General features: G+C 36.1%; 1 protein-coding gene across 16 annotated transcripts in view; it reads right to left on the bottom strand.

The window, feature by feature from the left end:
- The window catches only part of med27 (mediator complex subunit 27), a 521819-nt gene that overhangs the window by 494852 nt on the left and 10995 nt on the right, over positions 1–15972 (bottom strand). For all 16 annotated transcript variants that reach the window (XR_011340577.1, XR_011340572.1, XR_011340563.1 and 13 more), the window contains exon 2: positions 6890–7034. Coding sequence is in view for 3 of the 16 variants with exons in the window: in XM_069886860.1 (XP_069742961.1) it covers positions 6890–7034 (145 nt within the window). In the remaining 13 variants the exon portion in view is untranslated. The remainder of the gene's footprint in view (positions 1–6889; positions 7035–15972) is intronic.

Genomic DNA, 15972 nt, shown 5'->3' on the forward strand with positions numbered 1-15972 from the left:
AATACAGCAATGGTATATAGAAATTAATAAATGTATTCCATTAGAAAAAATAACATATAGTTTAAGAAATAATATAACATTATTTGAACAAATATGGGAGCCGTAATAGAGAAAACCTACCGGGACATCTATCACCTAAAATGACAAAAGGAAAAGAGAATGGAAAGAATTGACTCAGTGGAAGTTTTTGTTTGTTAATGTTGAGTGACAACATTGTTTGATGGGTTTGATGTATCTTGGACTCAGAGTTTTGAATGGATGGAGGGGGAGGTGGGGGGGGAGGGGAGGAGGGAGGGGGGGAGAAAACGACACTGTATATATTTGAAAGGAGAAATGTGTATATCTTGAATAATGTGATATATAGTGTAAAAAATAAAAAAATTTAACAAAAAACAAAGACTAACAACTATAGACCCTATAATCCCCCCACACCTCTACCCACCCAGAATGGTCTTTTTCTTTGAACAAAGAGCAAACAATTCCCCTTTACCAACCCATCATTCACCTGACTACACTTGTTCTCACATTGAACAACTTTTTCAATTTGAACTCACTTTCTCCAAATCAATGACATAACTGTGGTAAATTTACTATTTTATGTGGAATTCGTGGAGCAACCCTTGTTTCAATTTGACTCAAGATGTAACCTTCAGGTTCAGCACTGGTTCTTCTTTCTGACATATTTCAGACAAAATAACACATTTTTCTAAACCGGGCAGTTCTGTTGCAAGGTTATCTATCCATTTTTAAGATTAACTCAGTTGTGGACATTTCCAGCATTCTGCTTGGCTTCATTTCAGTAACAGCTCCAACATGAATTTTCTTTTTTTTTATTTTCTCTAACTTTCCCATTTAGTCTATTGCCCAGATAATTTATCAAACTGCAGAATCATCTCAGCAATTTTGTCCTCACAGATATTCCCCTTTTCCTATCCAATCTTCCTCAACTCTCTCTCTGCATCTTAAAACTAATAAATTTTTGCATTTTACACTTCTGACAAAGGGTCTTAAACCTATGACAGATGCTGCCTGTCTGACATTTACATTTCAGAATTTTGGCATCTGCAATTCTGATAGAACAAAAACATCAAATCAAAGGTTATTTTTCTGGTGACATGGACTAACAATAAGCCACAGCCCCCACCCCCACATCAACCCACAATCCTGGCACAGCCATAGAGAGTCATAGTTCGCTTGCATTTCTAAATCACAAATTCTCTGTTGGAAGCGCTATATCCAAATGTTTTAATGAAGAATCTCAATTTCAACAGGAATAAGAGCAGCCAAATGAAATGTGTCCTTGGAATGTGTCCTTCTAGGCTGACTCAATAAACTCAATTTCACTGCTCAAGAACAGGAAGCTTTTGACCACACATGAATAATTTCTAAGCAAGGCTTGTGCATTTACTCATGTGTTCACTAACATGTGAACAATCAGAGAGGGGGAAATGCCCTTATCTCAGCTCATCAAATATATATAAGGAAAGCTGTACTGGGCTGAAATTAATAATTAAAGACTTTGCTGGGCAAAGTGCTTTCAAACATGAACACAAATTAATACCTACCAGAAGAACACATCTGACCTGGAAACAACATTATTAGGAAAAAGAAATTTAATAAAAATTAGAAACTTAATATTAATCGCTCTCAGCTTGAACAAATGGTTGGCTGTTAACCCAGCTGAAACATTGCTAAAGGTATAAGGCAATAACAGCTGCTTAAAAAAACCAAGATGAATATTATTCAGATTTCTCAAAAATGAGTGCATAATGGAACAAATATTGACATCACTGATTTCTTCCCAGTATAATTCTACTATTGATTGAAAATATTTGTACTGCTTTGGGCAAAAGTGGTTTTGCACTCTAACTCATCATAGTAATATTGTACCCAACACAAAAGTGCAAACAAAAAAAAGGCATTATTGGTGGATTATATGTAAAAAAACTCAGCAGGTCACACAATGACCATAGGAGTCAAAGATTTATAACCAATGTTTCAGGCATGAGCCCTTTTATTCATTAATTTATTGTTCTTTCAGCAAGAGAAAACTAAATGCAAGGTCAAAGAAAAGTGCTTGAAATAAAGGTAGCATCATTAGAAGGACTTTCAAGTGCAGGTACACATATATACTATATCATAGCTTTCTCTCACACCACTTCATCAAACTGCAATTGTTCTTACTCCTTTCTCCCTTATCTATATTATCATTACTTTCATGGCAATAGAAAATTTTTAACTTGTATTTCCAACACCAAAGTCTGAGGCATAAAAGCTGAAAAGGTGATTAGTTGAGATCCAAATACTAATCCCTGAGGAATATTAATCTCTACCTTCTATTAGCCTTAGCAACTGCCTTTAATCCACACTCTGTAGAAGAAAGGGAAATCCTTTAATATTGTTTGCCTGCAAGTAAACAAAGTGTCTGCAGATGCTGGACAACTAGAACAATATTCAAAACTGCTGGAGGAACTCATGTCATTATCCATAGCAATGGGCAGCTGAAATTTTGGGCCTAAGTCCTTCTTCAAGTATGTGGAGGGGAAGAGAAGGGGTAAGACTTACAGATGATAATTGAATGCTGGCAGGAAAGGGAAGAAAAGGAATTGGAACATGATGGGGAAGGGATAAAGGACTAAGAAAGTTAGGAGGGAGAAAGGGAAGGAATGGGGTGGCGACCTTGATGAAGGCCTCAAACCTGAAACTTTGGTTATGTACCTTTGTCTTTGCTATATAAATTACATTGTTTGACCTGCTGAGTTTCTCCAGCATTATTTTTATTTTATATAAATCTCGATAAAGGATCTCAACTCAAAGCATTGATCATTTCTCTCCATGTGTGTTGCCTGAACTGTTAAATCCCTCAGCCTCTATGTTTACTATATGGTTTGCATTCTGGATTTGTAATTATTCATATATTCTACTTCCTTCAGCGATCGGCAGTTTAATGTATGCTTTCAAAACTCCAATTAAACTTTAGACAAGTGTTACAATGAAAGTGTGCATAACAAGATTATTTATAGAACAAATCATTTTCAGTTTATAAACTATGATTACTTATGATGTCAAGACTGTATGAAGGACTTCAGTCATTAGGACTGCACTGTACACTTTTAAGCTTCACTCTATGTCAAAAGCCAGTTTTGGTAATGAAATACCGGTCCAGACTGAGATTGGGCTTGAAGAAGCAAATGTTTGAAATCTCCTACCTTATTCTCAGGCTTTTTGATAAGAGAATAAAAATTAATTTTCAAATATGACATTAAAAGACAGTTGTTAACCTAAAATTTTACAGCAATGGTCAGAAGGTGCTATGGAACAGTCTTATGCAGTTCTCTTTCTGATTTTCCACACTGCCATCCACTGCCTTCTAATGAAACTGCATATCTCTCCAGCCACTAGAACAATAGCAATGACAGGAGCAACACAAAATGCTGGAGGAACTCAGCAGGTCAGGCAGCATCCGTGGAAAGCAATAGACTGTTGATGTTTCGGGCCGAAAACCTTTCATCTTGATGACAATAAATTGAATCTTGAATCTGTATTTTTAGTTTTTCTAAAAGAGGTCCTCCATAACCCAAGAGAGTTTAATTTTAAATTTCTCCATTTTGAAAATGTATAGGGATTTTTTTAAGGTCTATTTTTGAGGCATATTGATGTGATTTTCTTTTGAGTTGGTCATTTTAAAATTGAGTTTATTTGTTTAAATTCTATATACTGTAATTTGGTTTAGCATTGCACTCTTAGCTTTCTAAGAGGCCAAAAGAAAACCCTCCATAAACTAAAGGGGCCAAATTTAAATGTTTCTGATTGAAATTTAATTTTTTTTCATATCTATTTCTGAGGAACTAAATATTTAGGTGGACCTAACCAGTTTTTTTTTGGCTGTTACTGTTGGAAAAGGTGAAACGTACCTTATTAATTCACTACTGGCTGAAGTTTGATAAGAAACTCAATTGCCTGAATGTGGCATCATCAGGTACTACTTCTACACTTTTGACAGGTGAGATAACTGCACATGCAACTTTAAATTTCCATTTAAATTTGGCAAATATGGAAACTCCACCATGTAACATTGGTTGAGGAAACAGAAAGGAAAAAAATTCAAACATTCTCAGGGATGTTTGTACAATGGCCCACAAAGAAGCATTAGATCGAACAAAGCATGATCTTAGACAGAATAATAAATTAATGGGAGGCATTACTTTCATACCAGCTGAAGGTGTCCATCAAATGCTAGTAGTAATTCCATGGGGTACTAAAGCAAATAAATTAAAATCCTATATTTGGGAAAATTTTAAACGATTACACTTGAAAAATCAATATGCAAGCACATTTATCAGGCAATACATCTGTGTAAGAGTTTGCTTCGAGTTTATTCAAATAGAAGGGGAAAATTAAACTTGAAAATGCAACGGCAATACAGTGCAGCTCTGAAATCTGAAATCCTCATTTATCCAAAAATTTTTTGGAGCCTAACTGACCTCACAGGTTGGAAAAAATTCACTCAATGAAATTAGAACAATGATTATCCTCGTTTCAGGTAACTCCCTCCTCTCTCTCTCTTTCCATTTCTTCTTTACCTTCCCCTATTGACTTTTCTCTCCAAATCTCCCTCTCAAACTGCGTGCCACTGTCTCCCAGCCACAAGCCATCTGAAGAATCCCTTGTCCTGGCATCATCAAGGAGAGTGGCAGGAGCGGGACCTGAGGCTTAGAGGCATTCCCTCCCCTCCTCGGTCGACCAGAGCTCCCAATGCCGACTTCAAACCAAACACACACACCCACACCTTAAAAATCTGGGCCAAATTATTACATCATTTCACGATATGGTGCAAATGTGTATGCAAATGTCATTCTACACTATTTAGCATCATTAAAATTATGTAGTACATGCTATGAATAAAGAACTTCTTTCAAAGCTTCCTGGCTAAATTGCACAGTGTAAATTAGTTGACACTGTGACAGACATTTTTTGAAGTTGTACATTTTCCTGTTGAATTTTTAAACATTGTCACCACATTATTCAAAACTAAAAACTCCAATCAGGCTACTCAGGAATTTGAATCTACCAATACCATGCAATGAGAGATTATTAATTCAAAAATGACATCAATGACTGGTAATACTGTTGGGGTAAATGTCTTCATTTCACCTGATCTACTTTTTTAAAATTCAAGCAGCTTCAGTTCCTTTTAAACGTGGTTTTGCTCTGAACAATAAAAAAGTGCAAGATGATCACTTAAAGTTGGCCTTAATCTCAAAAATTAATGCCTTTCTCACTGGCTGCTCTGAAGTTGGAGATAAGGAATAATCTACACATTTATACACTGGATCCAAAGAAATGTAGTGTATTCTGAAGCACTTAAATGAAATCAAGTAAGTTCATACATTGTGTACTAGTACATACCTACACAAAAAGAAATATATTAAGTGCAAGTTTTGTATTTTTATTGTATGAAAATGCATTATTGGTCAATGTAGTTAAATACTATTAATTATTCATGGAGTAATTTTAAACTTACATTAGATTTTATTTCATTGACAAGGAGAACTATAAAACCTAACTGCATGGAAATAATTGCAAAAATCACGAGTGCCAAAGAATTGCTGGGTAGAATAGCTGATATTATTATCAAGAAATGTTTTTATCATCTTAAAAATTCACTTGTACAATGAGATTAAATGCCTCTTTAGCAAACCAAATTGGGGAGCCGCTCACCTGATAAGTTATCCAATACACAAAATCATTGTATTCACTCTTAGTTCAGTAAAACTCCTGGAATTGGTAGATGCCGGTTAAGAGAATTTTCCGGTTGCTTGAGGCTTACTCTTATAACGCTTAATACACCAGCATTAAGAATAAACAATTTAAAAGCTGTTTAAAAGTGCAAAATGTAAATTTGGAAAAAAAAAATTAATATTGTAGTCCTTAATTATGTAAAGTTTACTTAAATCAGGTAATACTCATAACTTACAAAATTTAAATTTAAATTCACACCCCAGTCACTGGCACTGTAACAGCATTGCGCTAGCCACTATGCTAAATGGCCACCATCATAATTAACCCCAGCTCCCCCAAGTTTATAGTTAAAGCCTTTCTAATATATAATAAAGGCATTTACTAAGCAGGGATAAAGGAGACCCTTTAAGAGAGTCACCTCAATGGTGAGCAGCATCAATCAGCTCTTCATCCTGGGTGATAGCATTTTATTCAAACACAACTTTATTCAAACTTTATTCCAACAGTTGCTATGAGCAAAGCACATCCAAGGTACTCTTCTGGCCAAATATTTGCTACCATCTTCACCAAAGGTTTTTGTGTTACTGCAGAGAACATTTACTTTTTACTATGTTAAACTTTTATTTAAATTTTTATTTATTCTTATTTATATTAATTGTTTTTCCTCTTTTTTTAAAAAAAACCTGTTGCTTGAGGTTGCCAGTTGCTCGACTTCTGGATAATAGGGGTTTTACTGTATTAGAAATGCTACGCAACAGAATACTTAAAAATACTGTTAAGTGCATTTGAAATATGAAATTCAGAAGTAGAAAAATAATCCTGATCATTTATGTTATGTACACTGAAATGTGGTCAATATCCAACTCGATCTCCAAACCATCCCAAAAATTCCAGGTGGTTTGCAATAAAGATCATTGGAATTAATATGGAAACATTATAACAAAATGCACTAACAATTTCTTACCAACAAATCTTTTTGGATTATAAACAATGAATTTGGTTAGTTTTCTATAAAAAGTGAAATACTTTAACTGTTTTTAAGGTTATTCAAAATGTAAATCTTTGATATTAAAAGGCTTTCAATTCTGGTTGGTAACCATATTGACAAATAAAAACACATTGTGTTAGTACTGATAAAGGCACTTACCTTGTTAGACCACTTGTATGCCTGCAAAAGCTGGCTGTAGAGGGGAGTTTTATCCTGCACTGGGTCAAGACTCAATAAACCACTGTTATGGAGTGGATGGCTCTCTGATGGCCGCCCCACCAAGTTACTCAAACGTTCCAACTCACTGAAAACCAAAAGCAACAGAAGTCATTATCTCTGTAGTGCAAAAGCACAGATCTCTTTTTTTTAATTAAATTCATCCAGAGAAAAAAATTCTCATCAATTAAACAGATGAAGAATATCCTTTAAGTGTGGGATTCTTCAAAAATCAGCATCTTTTTTGTACAGAGGGAAATGATAAATAAACCATCAACTATACACAAAAGGAGTAGCAAGAAGAGAGAGGGGAACCAATTGAATACACTAAAGTAAGAGGAGGAAACAAATATAATTGGACTGGAAAAGGAAAATAATATGGATGACAGGGAAATAGATAATGTTATGTTAAAAGATCCCAGTGTTTTTTCATAAAAGTTGTAACAGGATTGCAGTTACTGGATTTATTGTTAAATAAAAAATGTTCTAAAATAATTAATTCTCCACTAATTATGTAAACTGTCTATCAGAACAATCAACACCATTTCCTCAATGGCAGCAGATTTTTACTCAAGTTTAGGTTACCCATACTGAGAGTTCAAAGCATTTCTTTTTGTATTACAGGTGCCTAACCTTTTATCCGGGATTCCGAACACAGGAAACCTCCAAAAACCAGCACTTTTCTCAGAAATGAAAGCGCCAACCGCCTCACTCCTAGCCCCACACCCCTGTTCTTCCCCCACACCCCCAGCCGTCCAACAGTCACCCCTCCCCCCGGCTGTTCGATGGTTGATTGCCAGCTGTCGGTCCCCCCAGTGTCACCCACGCCCACCCCCATCTAACTCCCGACGCGGCAGCAAGGGTGCAGTACTGCCAAGCCCAGAGTTCACTTGCAGCGGTGGCTAAATACAGGGGCAATGGCCATCCTCCTTACCCATAATCCCCCATGCAGCTGGAACCTCTCTGCCAGCGCAAGAACGGTTCCAGCTGCGTGGGGGAATTATGGGTAAAGCCAGCTGCTGCCGCGATAGAACTCTGGGCTCAGGACCAAGAGTCACCTTTCCACCGAAGGTAAGAGAAGACGAGGACAGGGAAAATGATGGCAGAGACAGGGACAGTAGCCTAAACCAGTTTTATTTTGGAAGTTTTACTTTAAAATTAAAGAAAAACATGCTAGTGATATTATGATCTTTATTTATCTAAATTCATTTAATACCCCGCGACCTGTTTTGTGTGATTTTGAAACATTGCATTTGCTTAAAATTTTTTAATGATTCCGAAATCGGAATGTTCCTGACAACGGCAGGTGTCCAGTCCTGATAATCCTGGATAAAAGGTTAGGCACCTGTATCAACTCCAGTGTCATCCACAAGCAAACTTGGTAAAACATCCTGATACCATCAAAACAAAAATAATACATCATGGTTTCTCTAAAGTAGAAGAATATAGTTCAAATATACAGTGCGTGAAATCAAAATGCATTAACACTTGAGTAGCAACTGCACAATCTCATTTTACATAGATTTATCCATCCTGATTTTTCAAGTCAAGTTTATTGCCATCTGATTTTAGAAGTACAACCGACAAAACAGCATACTCAGGTTCTCAGTGCAAATATATGCAGACACACAATCAGGCATAACAGACATACAGACAAATAATATACATGCAGGACAAATAGGATGGATGATTGATAGATAAATGAGGGTCTCGGATGGTTAGTGTGATCAGTTCTTTGATCATTCAGCATTCTCACTGTCTGTGAGAAGAAGCTGTTCCTCAGACTGGTGGTACTGGCTCTGATACTCCTGCATCTCTTCCCTGACAGGAGCATCTGAAAGATACTGTAAGAGGTGGAAGGGGTCCTCACTGATTTTCTATCCCCTCTTCAGACAATGATCCCTGTAGATCACATCAATCGGTGGGGTGAGTTACGGAAGGATGGGGATGCTCTTGGGGAATATAAATACCTGCCATGCTATCATCTTCAAGAATAAAACACAAAAGTCTGCAAACACTGTGGTTGAAGTAAAAAACAATGCTGGAGAAACTCAACAGGTCAAACAGCATCTTTTATATAGCAAATGTAAAGATACATAATCGATGACTTGGGCTTGAGCCCTTCATCAATGTATGGAAAAATGTTGGCAGCATCCAAATAAAAAGGTATGGGGTGAGGCATGGATGGAGGAGCATGGTCCCAAAGGCAGGAGGTAATAGATGGAGAAGGGAGGGAGGGCACAGCAGCAAGCGGGTTAGAGAGAAGGGAGTGGAGATCTGAGGGAAAGAAGTCAGTGGGAAGGGAGGGAGAAAGGAGAGTAAGTTAGCAGAAACCAGAGAAGTCCATGTCAATGCCAGCCAGTGGAGAGTTCCCAGTTGGAAAATCAGATGTTGTTCCTCCAATTTATGGGTAGATTTGGTGGGATAGTACATAAGGCAATGGACAGACATGTGAGCATGGGAGTGGAATGTAGAAATGAAATGATTAGCCACTGGGAGGTCCACGTCACTGGTATGGTCAGAGAGAAGGTACTTAGCAAAGCGATCTCCCAGTCTGTGCCCAGGCTCTCCAATGTAGGGAAGGCCACAAAGGGAGCATTCTATGCTGTAAGTCAATCCTGCAGATACACACGTGAAGTGCTGCTTCATTTGAAAGGCCTGATTGTTGTAAGGGTGGAGGTATGGGGGCAAGTGTAGCACCTCCTGCGGACACAGGGGAAGTTGATAAGGGGGTGGGGAGCAATCAGTAGGGAGGGATGTGCACAAGGAAGTCACGGAGAGAACAATCCCGACAGAAGGAAGAGGGGGAAGATGTATCTGGTTGTGGGATCCTGTTGTAAGTGCCAGAAATTCTGGAGGATAATGTGTTGGATGTGGAGGCTGGTGGGGTGGTAGGTGAGGACGAAAGGAATCCTCTTAATTATTGCATCTAGGAGCAGAGTGGGGCAGGGCAGATGAGGAGATGCAGGTAAGAGCTAAGTTGATGGTGGCGGAGGGGAAGCCATGTTTGTGGAAGAAGGCAGACATTTCAAATGATCTGGACTGGAAGATCTCACCTTGGGAACAGATGCAGCGGAGAGGGAGAATTTGTGAGAAGGGAATAGAATCCTTGCTATGTACAGGGCGTGAGGAAGTGTAGTCGAGGGAGTTGTGGAAGTTGGTAGGTTTGTAAAATATGTCAGAGAAAAGCTTATCTCCTGAGATGGAGACAGAGAGATCCAGAAAGGGGAGAGTATTTTCAGAAAGGGACTGGGTGAGCTTGACATCAGAATGGAAGTTGGAAATAGATGGCTATTAACTTCTTTGTTTTAATATTATCTGAATAGTGGACTGGAATCCTTTCTATTCAGCTTCATGGGCAGAAGGGCATCCAAACATTTGTGACTTTCATGTGGTATACTTTTCTCATTTAAAAGTGAGGTACTACTACTGAATCAAAGCAACCACAAATTTCCATTACTATTTCCTCCTTATAATTGTCAAACAGATTGAAATTTATCTTTAATTTCAATATCTCCCAAGATTACAGTATGGCATGTTATTGATTTAAATTCGTAGTGCTCAAAATATAGGCCCATATCTTGCAGTAGCAATAATAGTGAAAAAATTAATTTAAGTTATTAGTCTGTGAAACAAACAACTTCAGAATTTTAAGCATTAAGTTAACAGAGATCATAAAAATCTTAAAGATTCAATTGATCTGCAGCCTTCTTCAAAAGAATTTTGGAAAACCAGCTGAATGACTGGTAGCGTCACTGCAAAATATTCCTAACATGTTTATGATAGCTAATTGAATTTTAACAGCATATTATTTCATGTTTATTATCTATGCAAATCTAAACATGTGTGCATATATTGTTCTCACAATTAATTGGAAAATAAGGAATGTTATTTTTTTTATTATTTTTATTGAGTTTTATCAGAAAAACAAAAAAACAGTAAATCAATTGCAATGAAATCTTTGCAGATTTACAAATAATAACATATGGTCCAATAGCAATACTAAATTCTAAATCCAATAAACGGTAATACATACAATATTGTAAGAGATAAGTAGAAAAAATGAAAAGAAAAAAGAAAAAAATTCAAACCCACACCAATCAAGGTTAAAATTCATAATGTATGTATTGTTAAATCCGAACAAGTGGCCTCCAGGGGATCCAAACAAGAACACCTGGTGACATACATCATCGCACCTAATTAGCCAAATTATGAAAGTGAGCTACAAATGAGCCCCGTCTTATCAAAAGAAATCTTTATTTGTGACATTATGCCTAATTTTCTCCAGATTTAAAAAGGACATAATATCTAATAGCCATTGATTATAAGTAGTTGGGAACTCATTTTTCTGTTTAAACAGGATTGCTTTTCTTGCTAATAAAGTGGAGAATGCTAAAATTAGTCTTTGATTAAAAGATAAAATAATATTTATATGGGGAGTGTGGCATGATGGGTAGGTTGGAGACGTGGAAATATGCCTCCCCTGGCAGAATTAATTAAAACCCAAATAGAATTTTTTTTTAATTACAATGTTGAGACTTGATCTGAACTAAAATACAATGGATACAAGAAAAGCAAAGACTCAAACAGCAAAGAAAATGATTATTAAAGAGGTTAGTATGATTGAAGAAACTGGGTCTCCTCTCCTTCTGCGACGGCTAAGGTCAATGTAACGCCAGCGCCACTTCTCCAAGGAGCTGGCAAAGATGGCTGGAGTTCAGAAGAAGGTTATAGAACTACGACCACCGCAAGAACAATTGTGCATGTATGAGAATTTGTGCATGCGCACAATTGAATCAATGATGCTATGAGGATGAACTGAGCCAACTAAACTCAGGTCTACTAGTGTCACTAGTCAGACCAGGGTGAAGCAATTGGCTCACAAACTAGTGAAGAGGAAGAGGAAGAGATGAAAAAGCAGGAATGTATAAAGAATTGGAGGGAGAGGAAACATTATATCGAGGAGAAGAACCCCAGTTTATTCAAGGTATGGAAGAAACCAAGTCGGAATATTCTGACGTTAAACTTCAAGGTACGGATTCTTCAGCTCAGACCTCTAATTATAATTCGGATGAATAAAATGATTAAACATATGGATGCACAATTTTTGTCTGTTAGATCTGATGCTAATACACAATTGCACTATCTCAAAGGTGAAATGAATTTTATCGAACAAGAAATGACAAAGTATGATGACACTGTGGATAAGGTTAAAGTCCAGAAAAATGAAGAAAATATACAAGATTATCGTTTTGAAGTAGAGGAGTGTAAAGATACAGTGAATAAAATGGAAGATTCTTTTATGGCTTGATAAGTTCAAAGGGAAGAACTTTTACAAAAAATTGATGTGTTAGAGATTCACAGCCGCAAAAATAATGTTAAAATTGCTGTGCTGCCTGAAGATTTTGAAAGTCCTAATTCAATACAATTTTTTCATAAATGGATTCTGGAGATTATGGCCCCTGAAATTTTTCTGAATGGATTAGAATTGGATAGAACTAATAGAAAGAAACTATTCCCAGGACAAGTGCCACCTCAATTCTGATCAGATATTTATGTTATTAAGATAAAGAAATTATATTAAAATTGGCTGTCCAAAATGCCAAAAAACAAGACCCTTTAATAGTGGGAAACAATAAAGTATTCTTTTATGCAGATCGAAGTATGTCTATTGTTAAAAGAAAAAGAGAATTTAATACTGCAAATTAGTTCTTTGGAAAAAGGGATACAAGTTCCCTTTTTGATACCCAGCCACACTTAGTTTTTTTTTTCTGGAGAAAATCAGTCGCGATTTTTTTACTGATGAAGATGAAGCTTTGAAATTTGCTCATTCTTTGCCTAATATTAGGCAAGACCAAACTCAAAGTCAACCTGTTCAAAAGGTGAGATTGAGTCAAGCTGAGAAGACAAGATTTACATCAGATGTCAGAACACCATGATTCAATTAAAATCAAGTGAACAATGATCTCAAAGAAGCTATTTATACTTGAATGAATAGTATAAATGAATTTATGTATGTTCTGTCCGGGGGTGACAGACTTTTTGCCTTCCCTTCAATAGCCGCATGCCACTTCATGGCAAAGGGCACTTTCTTTTTTTAAAAAAAACTTTTAAAATTTTCAAACAAAAACTTTTATAAAATCCATAACATAAAAATTAAAACTAAAACTGGAACTATCCCACCCCTTCCCCCCTCCCTCAAGAGACCCCACAAGGGAAGCAAAAACATTCATCACAATTTAATACATCTCAAATAAGGTGACTCCATCTTAATAAAAAAAAATCATAATTATCATGCAAATTGTAAGCTATTTTTTCCATATAAATACAAGAAGATATTTCTTGTATTCTCATTATGCCAACGATTTACATTTATCTCAACTACATCTTTCCAAGAAGTTGCAATACATTTACACATTTACATGCCGCCGTCAATGCTAAATGCAAAAAGGCTATCTGAAAATTATCAGACCCCAAGTCCAAAAATGGAACAATATAACTCAGCAAGAACATTTTGGGATCTAATAAAAATTGAATTTTAAACAAATTTTATACCAAAATGATTGAACTTTATCACAAAGCCAGACCGAATATAAAAAAGTTCCAACACATAATCCACATCTAAAACATAACTCTGAATTACTAAATCCATATTTCCTCAATTTCTCAGGAGTTAGATATAATTGATGCAAAAAATTATAATTAATCGTACTGTACCTTACATTAAGCAATTTATTCACACCTTCCAAACACATCCACTCCCAGTTGGCCAGGTCAATATCACAAGTTAAATCATTTTCCCATTTAATCCTAGATTTATCTAAGTTTATTTTTTCCATAGTGTCTTGTAACAAGGCGTGCATCTCTGAAATAAAACTCTTATCCGGAAAATGAAAAATCATAGACTCAAATTTTGTCAACTTAGGAATTTTTTTTCCTCTTCCAAAATGTTCTTCCAAAATGGTCCAATTTGATAATAAACAAAGAATTCCCTGAAATTCCAAATTTCGCTCTAAGTTGATTAAATGATAAAAAATCACCTTCTTCAAAGCAATCCTAATGATTGTATTCCTTTATTTTGCCAATTTCTTAAAAATCTATTATTCCATGTAAAAGGAATTAACTTATTTTGATATATTGGAGCCTGAACCAATATTTTACCCTTGGAACCTATTAATAAATTCCTTTTATTCCAAATCCCTAATAATTGCTTCAGGACCTGTACATCATATCTTTTTAACAAAACAGAATTCCATTTAAATACAAATTGATGTGGACAAGATTCTGATATACCAGCCAATTTTACCTTGGCCCAACTAGGGGAACACATAACATCTAACATACGATTAATAAATCTTAATTGAGCTGCCTTGTAATAATTTTGGAAATGAGGTAATTGCAAACCTCCCAAAGCATACTTCCAAGGCAATTTATGCATCGCTGCTCTTGCTAGTTTTCCCTTCCATAAAAATTCTCAAACTGCTTTATTTAAATCTGCTAACTTTATACCTCTAATATTCTCATTCTGTCTAATACCCTGAGCTAAAGGTTCGATGACCAACGCAAATAGAGCTGGCGACAAAGGGCAACCTTGATGAGTAGAACATGATAATTTAAAGAAAGGAGAGGTTTGACCATTTGTCGTCACCCGAGCTACAGGATTTTTATATAATGCTTTCATCCAACCAATAAAATAGGGTCCAAACATATATTTCTCTAACACTTTAAATAAAAAATTCCATTCGACCCTATCAAAAGTTTTCTCAGCATCTAGTGCAACTACCATTGTTAGGTCGGGTCGCTGTCGTAAAGCACTGATCAATGAAATCACTCTAAGAATATTGTCAGAGGCATACCTATTTTTAATAAAACCAGCCTGATCAGCATGTACCAATTGTGGTAAATACTTTGCAAGTCTATTGGCCAATAATTTTGCTATTATTTTATAATCGACATTGAATAAAGAAATTGGTCGATATGAAGTTACTTTCAAAGAATCTCTGTCTTTTTTTGGTATAACTGTTTTTACTGCACTTAAACACGAGTCTGGTAGGGCTTGTTCTTGAGTTACCTGATGAAGAACGTCCATAAACAAAGAGGACAGATCATCATAAAAAGCTTTATAAAATTCAACAATAAACCCATCATCTCCTAGAGATTTCCCAGCAGGCATTTGTTGACTAATGGCATTTGTTGAATAATGTCCTTTATTTCTAAATCTGTAAAAGGAAAATCTAATTTCCTCATATCATCTTCCCTTAATATTGGCAAATTTAATTCTGACAAGAAAGATTCAATCAATCCGTCGTCTCGAACTCCCTCAGAAGTATATAATTTCTGATAAAATTATAAAAATTGGTCATTGATTTCCTGAGGTTTAACAGTAACTGAATTATCTTTCCTCACAGCATTAATAGTTCTTGATATCTGTTCTGTTTTCAATTGCCAGGCCAAAACTTTATGGGCTCTATCCCCTAACTCATAATAGCACTGTTTAGATCTTTAAATCAGACGTTCAAACTGATATGTTTGTAATGTATTATATCGTAACTTCAGTTTTGTCAAAACTGCCTTATTATCCTCTGGAATTCTTTTTCCAAATCAGCTATCTGTTTCTCCAAAGACCGAGTCTCTGCCAAAAACTTCTTCTTTTCCTTTGTTGCGTAACTAATAATTTGACCACATAAATACACCTTCAAAGCATCTCATAGAGTAAAATTACTTTGAACTGTATTCCTATTCAGATCTAAAAAAGAAGCAATTTGATCCTTAATAAATTTTACAAATTTCGTTTTTTTCAGTAACATTACATTAAACCTGGTAGTCATGGTGGGGAGCTGGCTGATGGAGGACCTCAGTTTTCTTCAGGCTGACTTCCAGGCCAAACATTTTGGCAGTTTCCGCAAAGCAGGACGTCAAGCGCTGAAGAGCTGGCTCTGAATGGGCAACTAAAGCGGCATCGTCTGCAAAGAGTAGTTCACGGACAAGTTTCTCTTGTGTCTTGGTGTGAGCTTGCAGGCGCCTCA

Source organism: Narcine bancroftii, chromosome 1, assembly GCF_036971445.1.
Source record: "Narcine bancroftii isolate sNarBan1 chromosome 1, sNarBan1.hap1, whole genome shotgun sequence".
NCBI classification, from domain to species: domain Eukaryota; kingdom Metazoa; phylum Chordata; class Chondrichthyes; order Torpediniformes; family Narcinidae; genus Narcine; species Narcine bancroftii.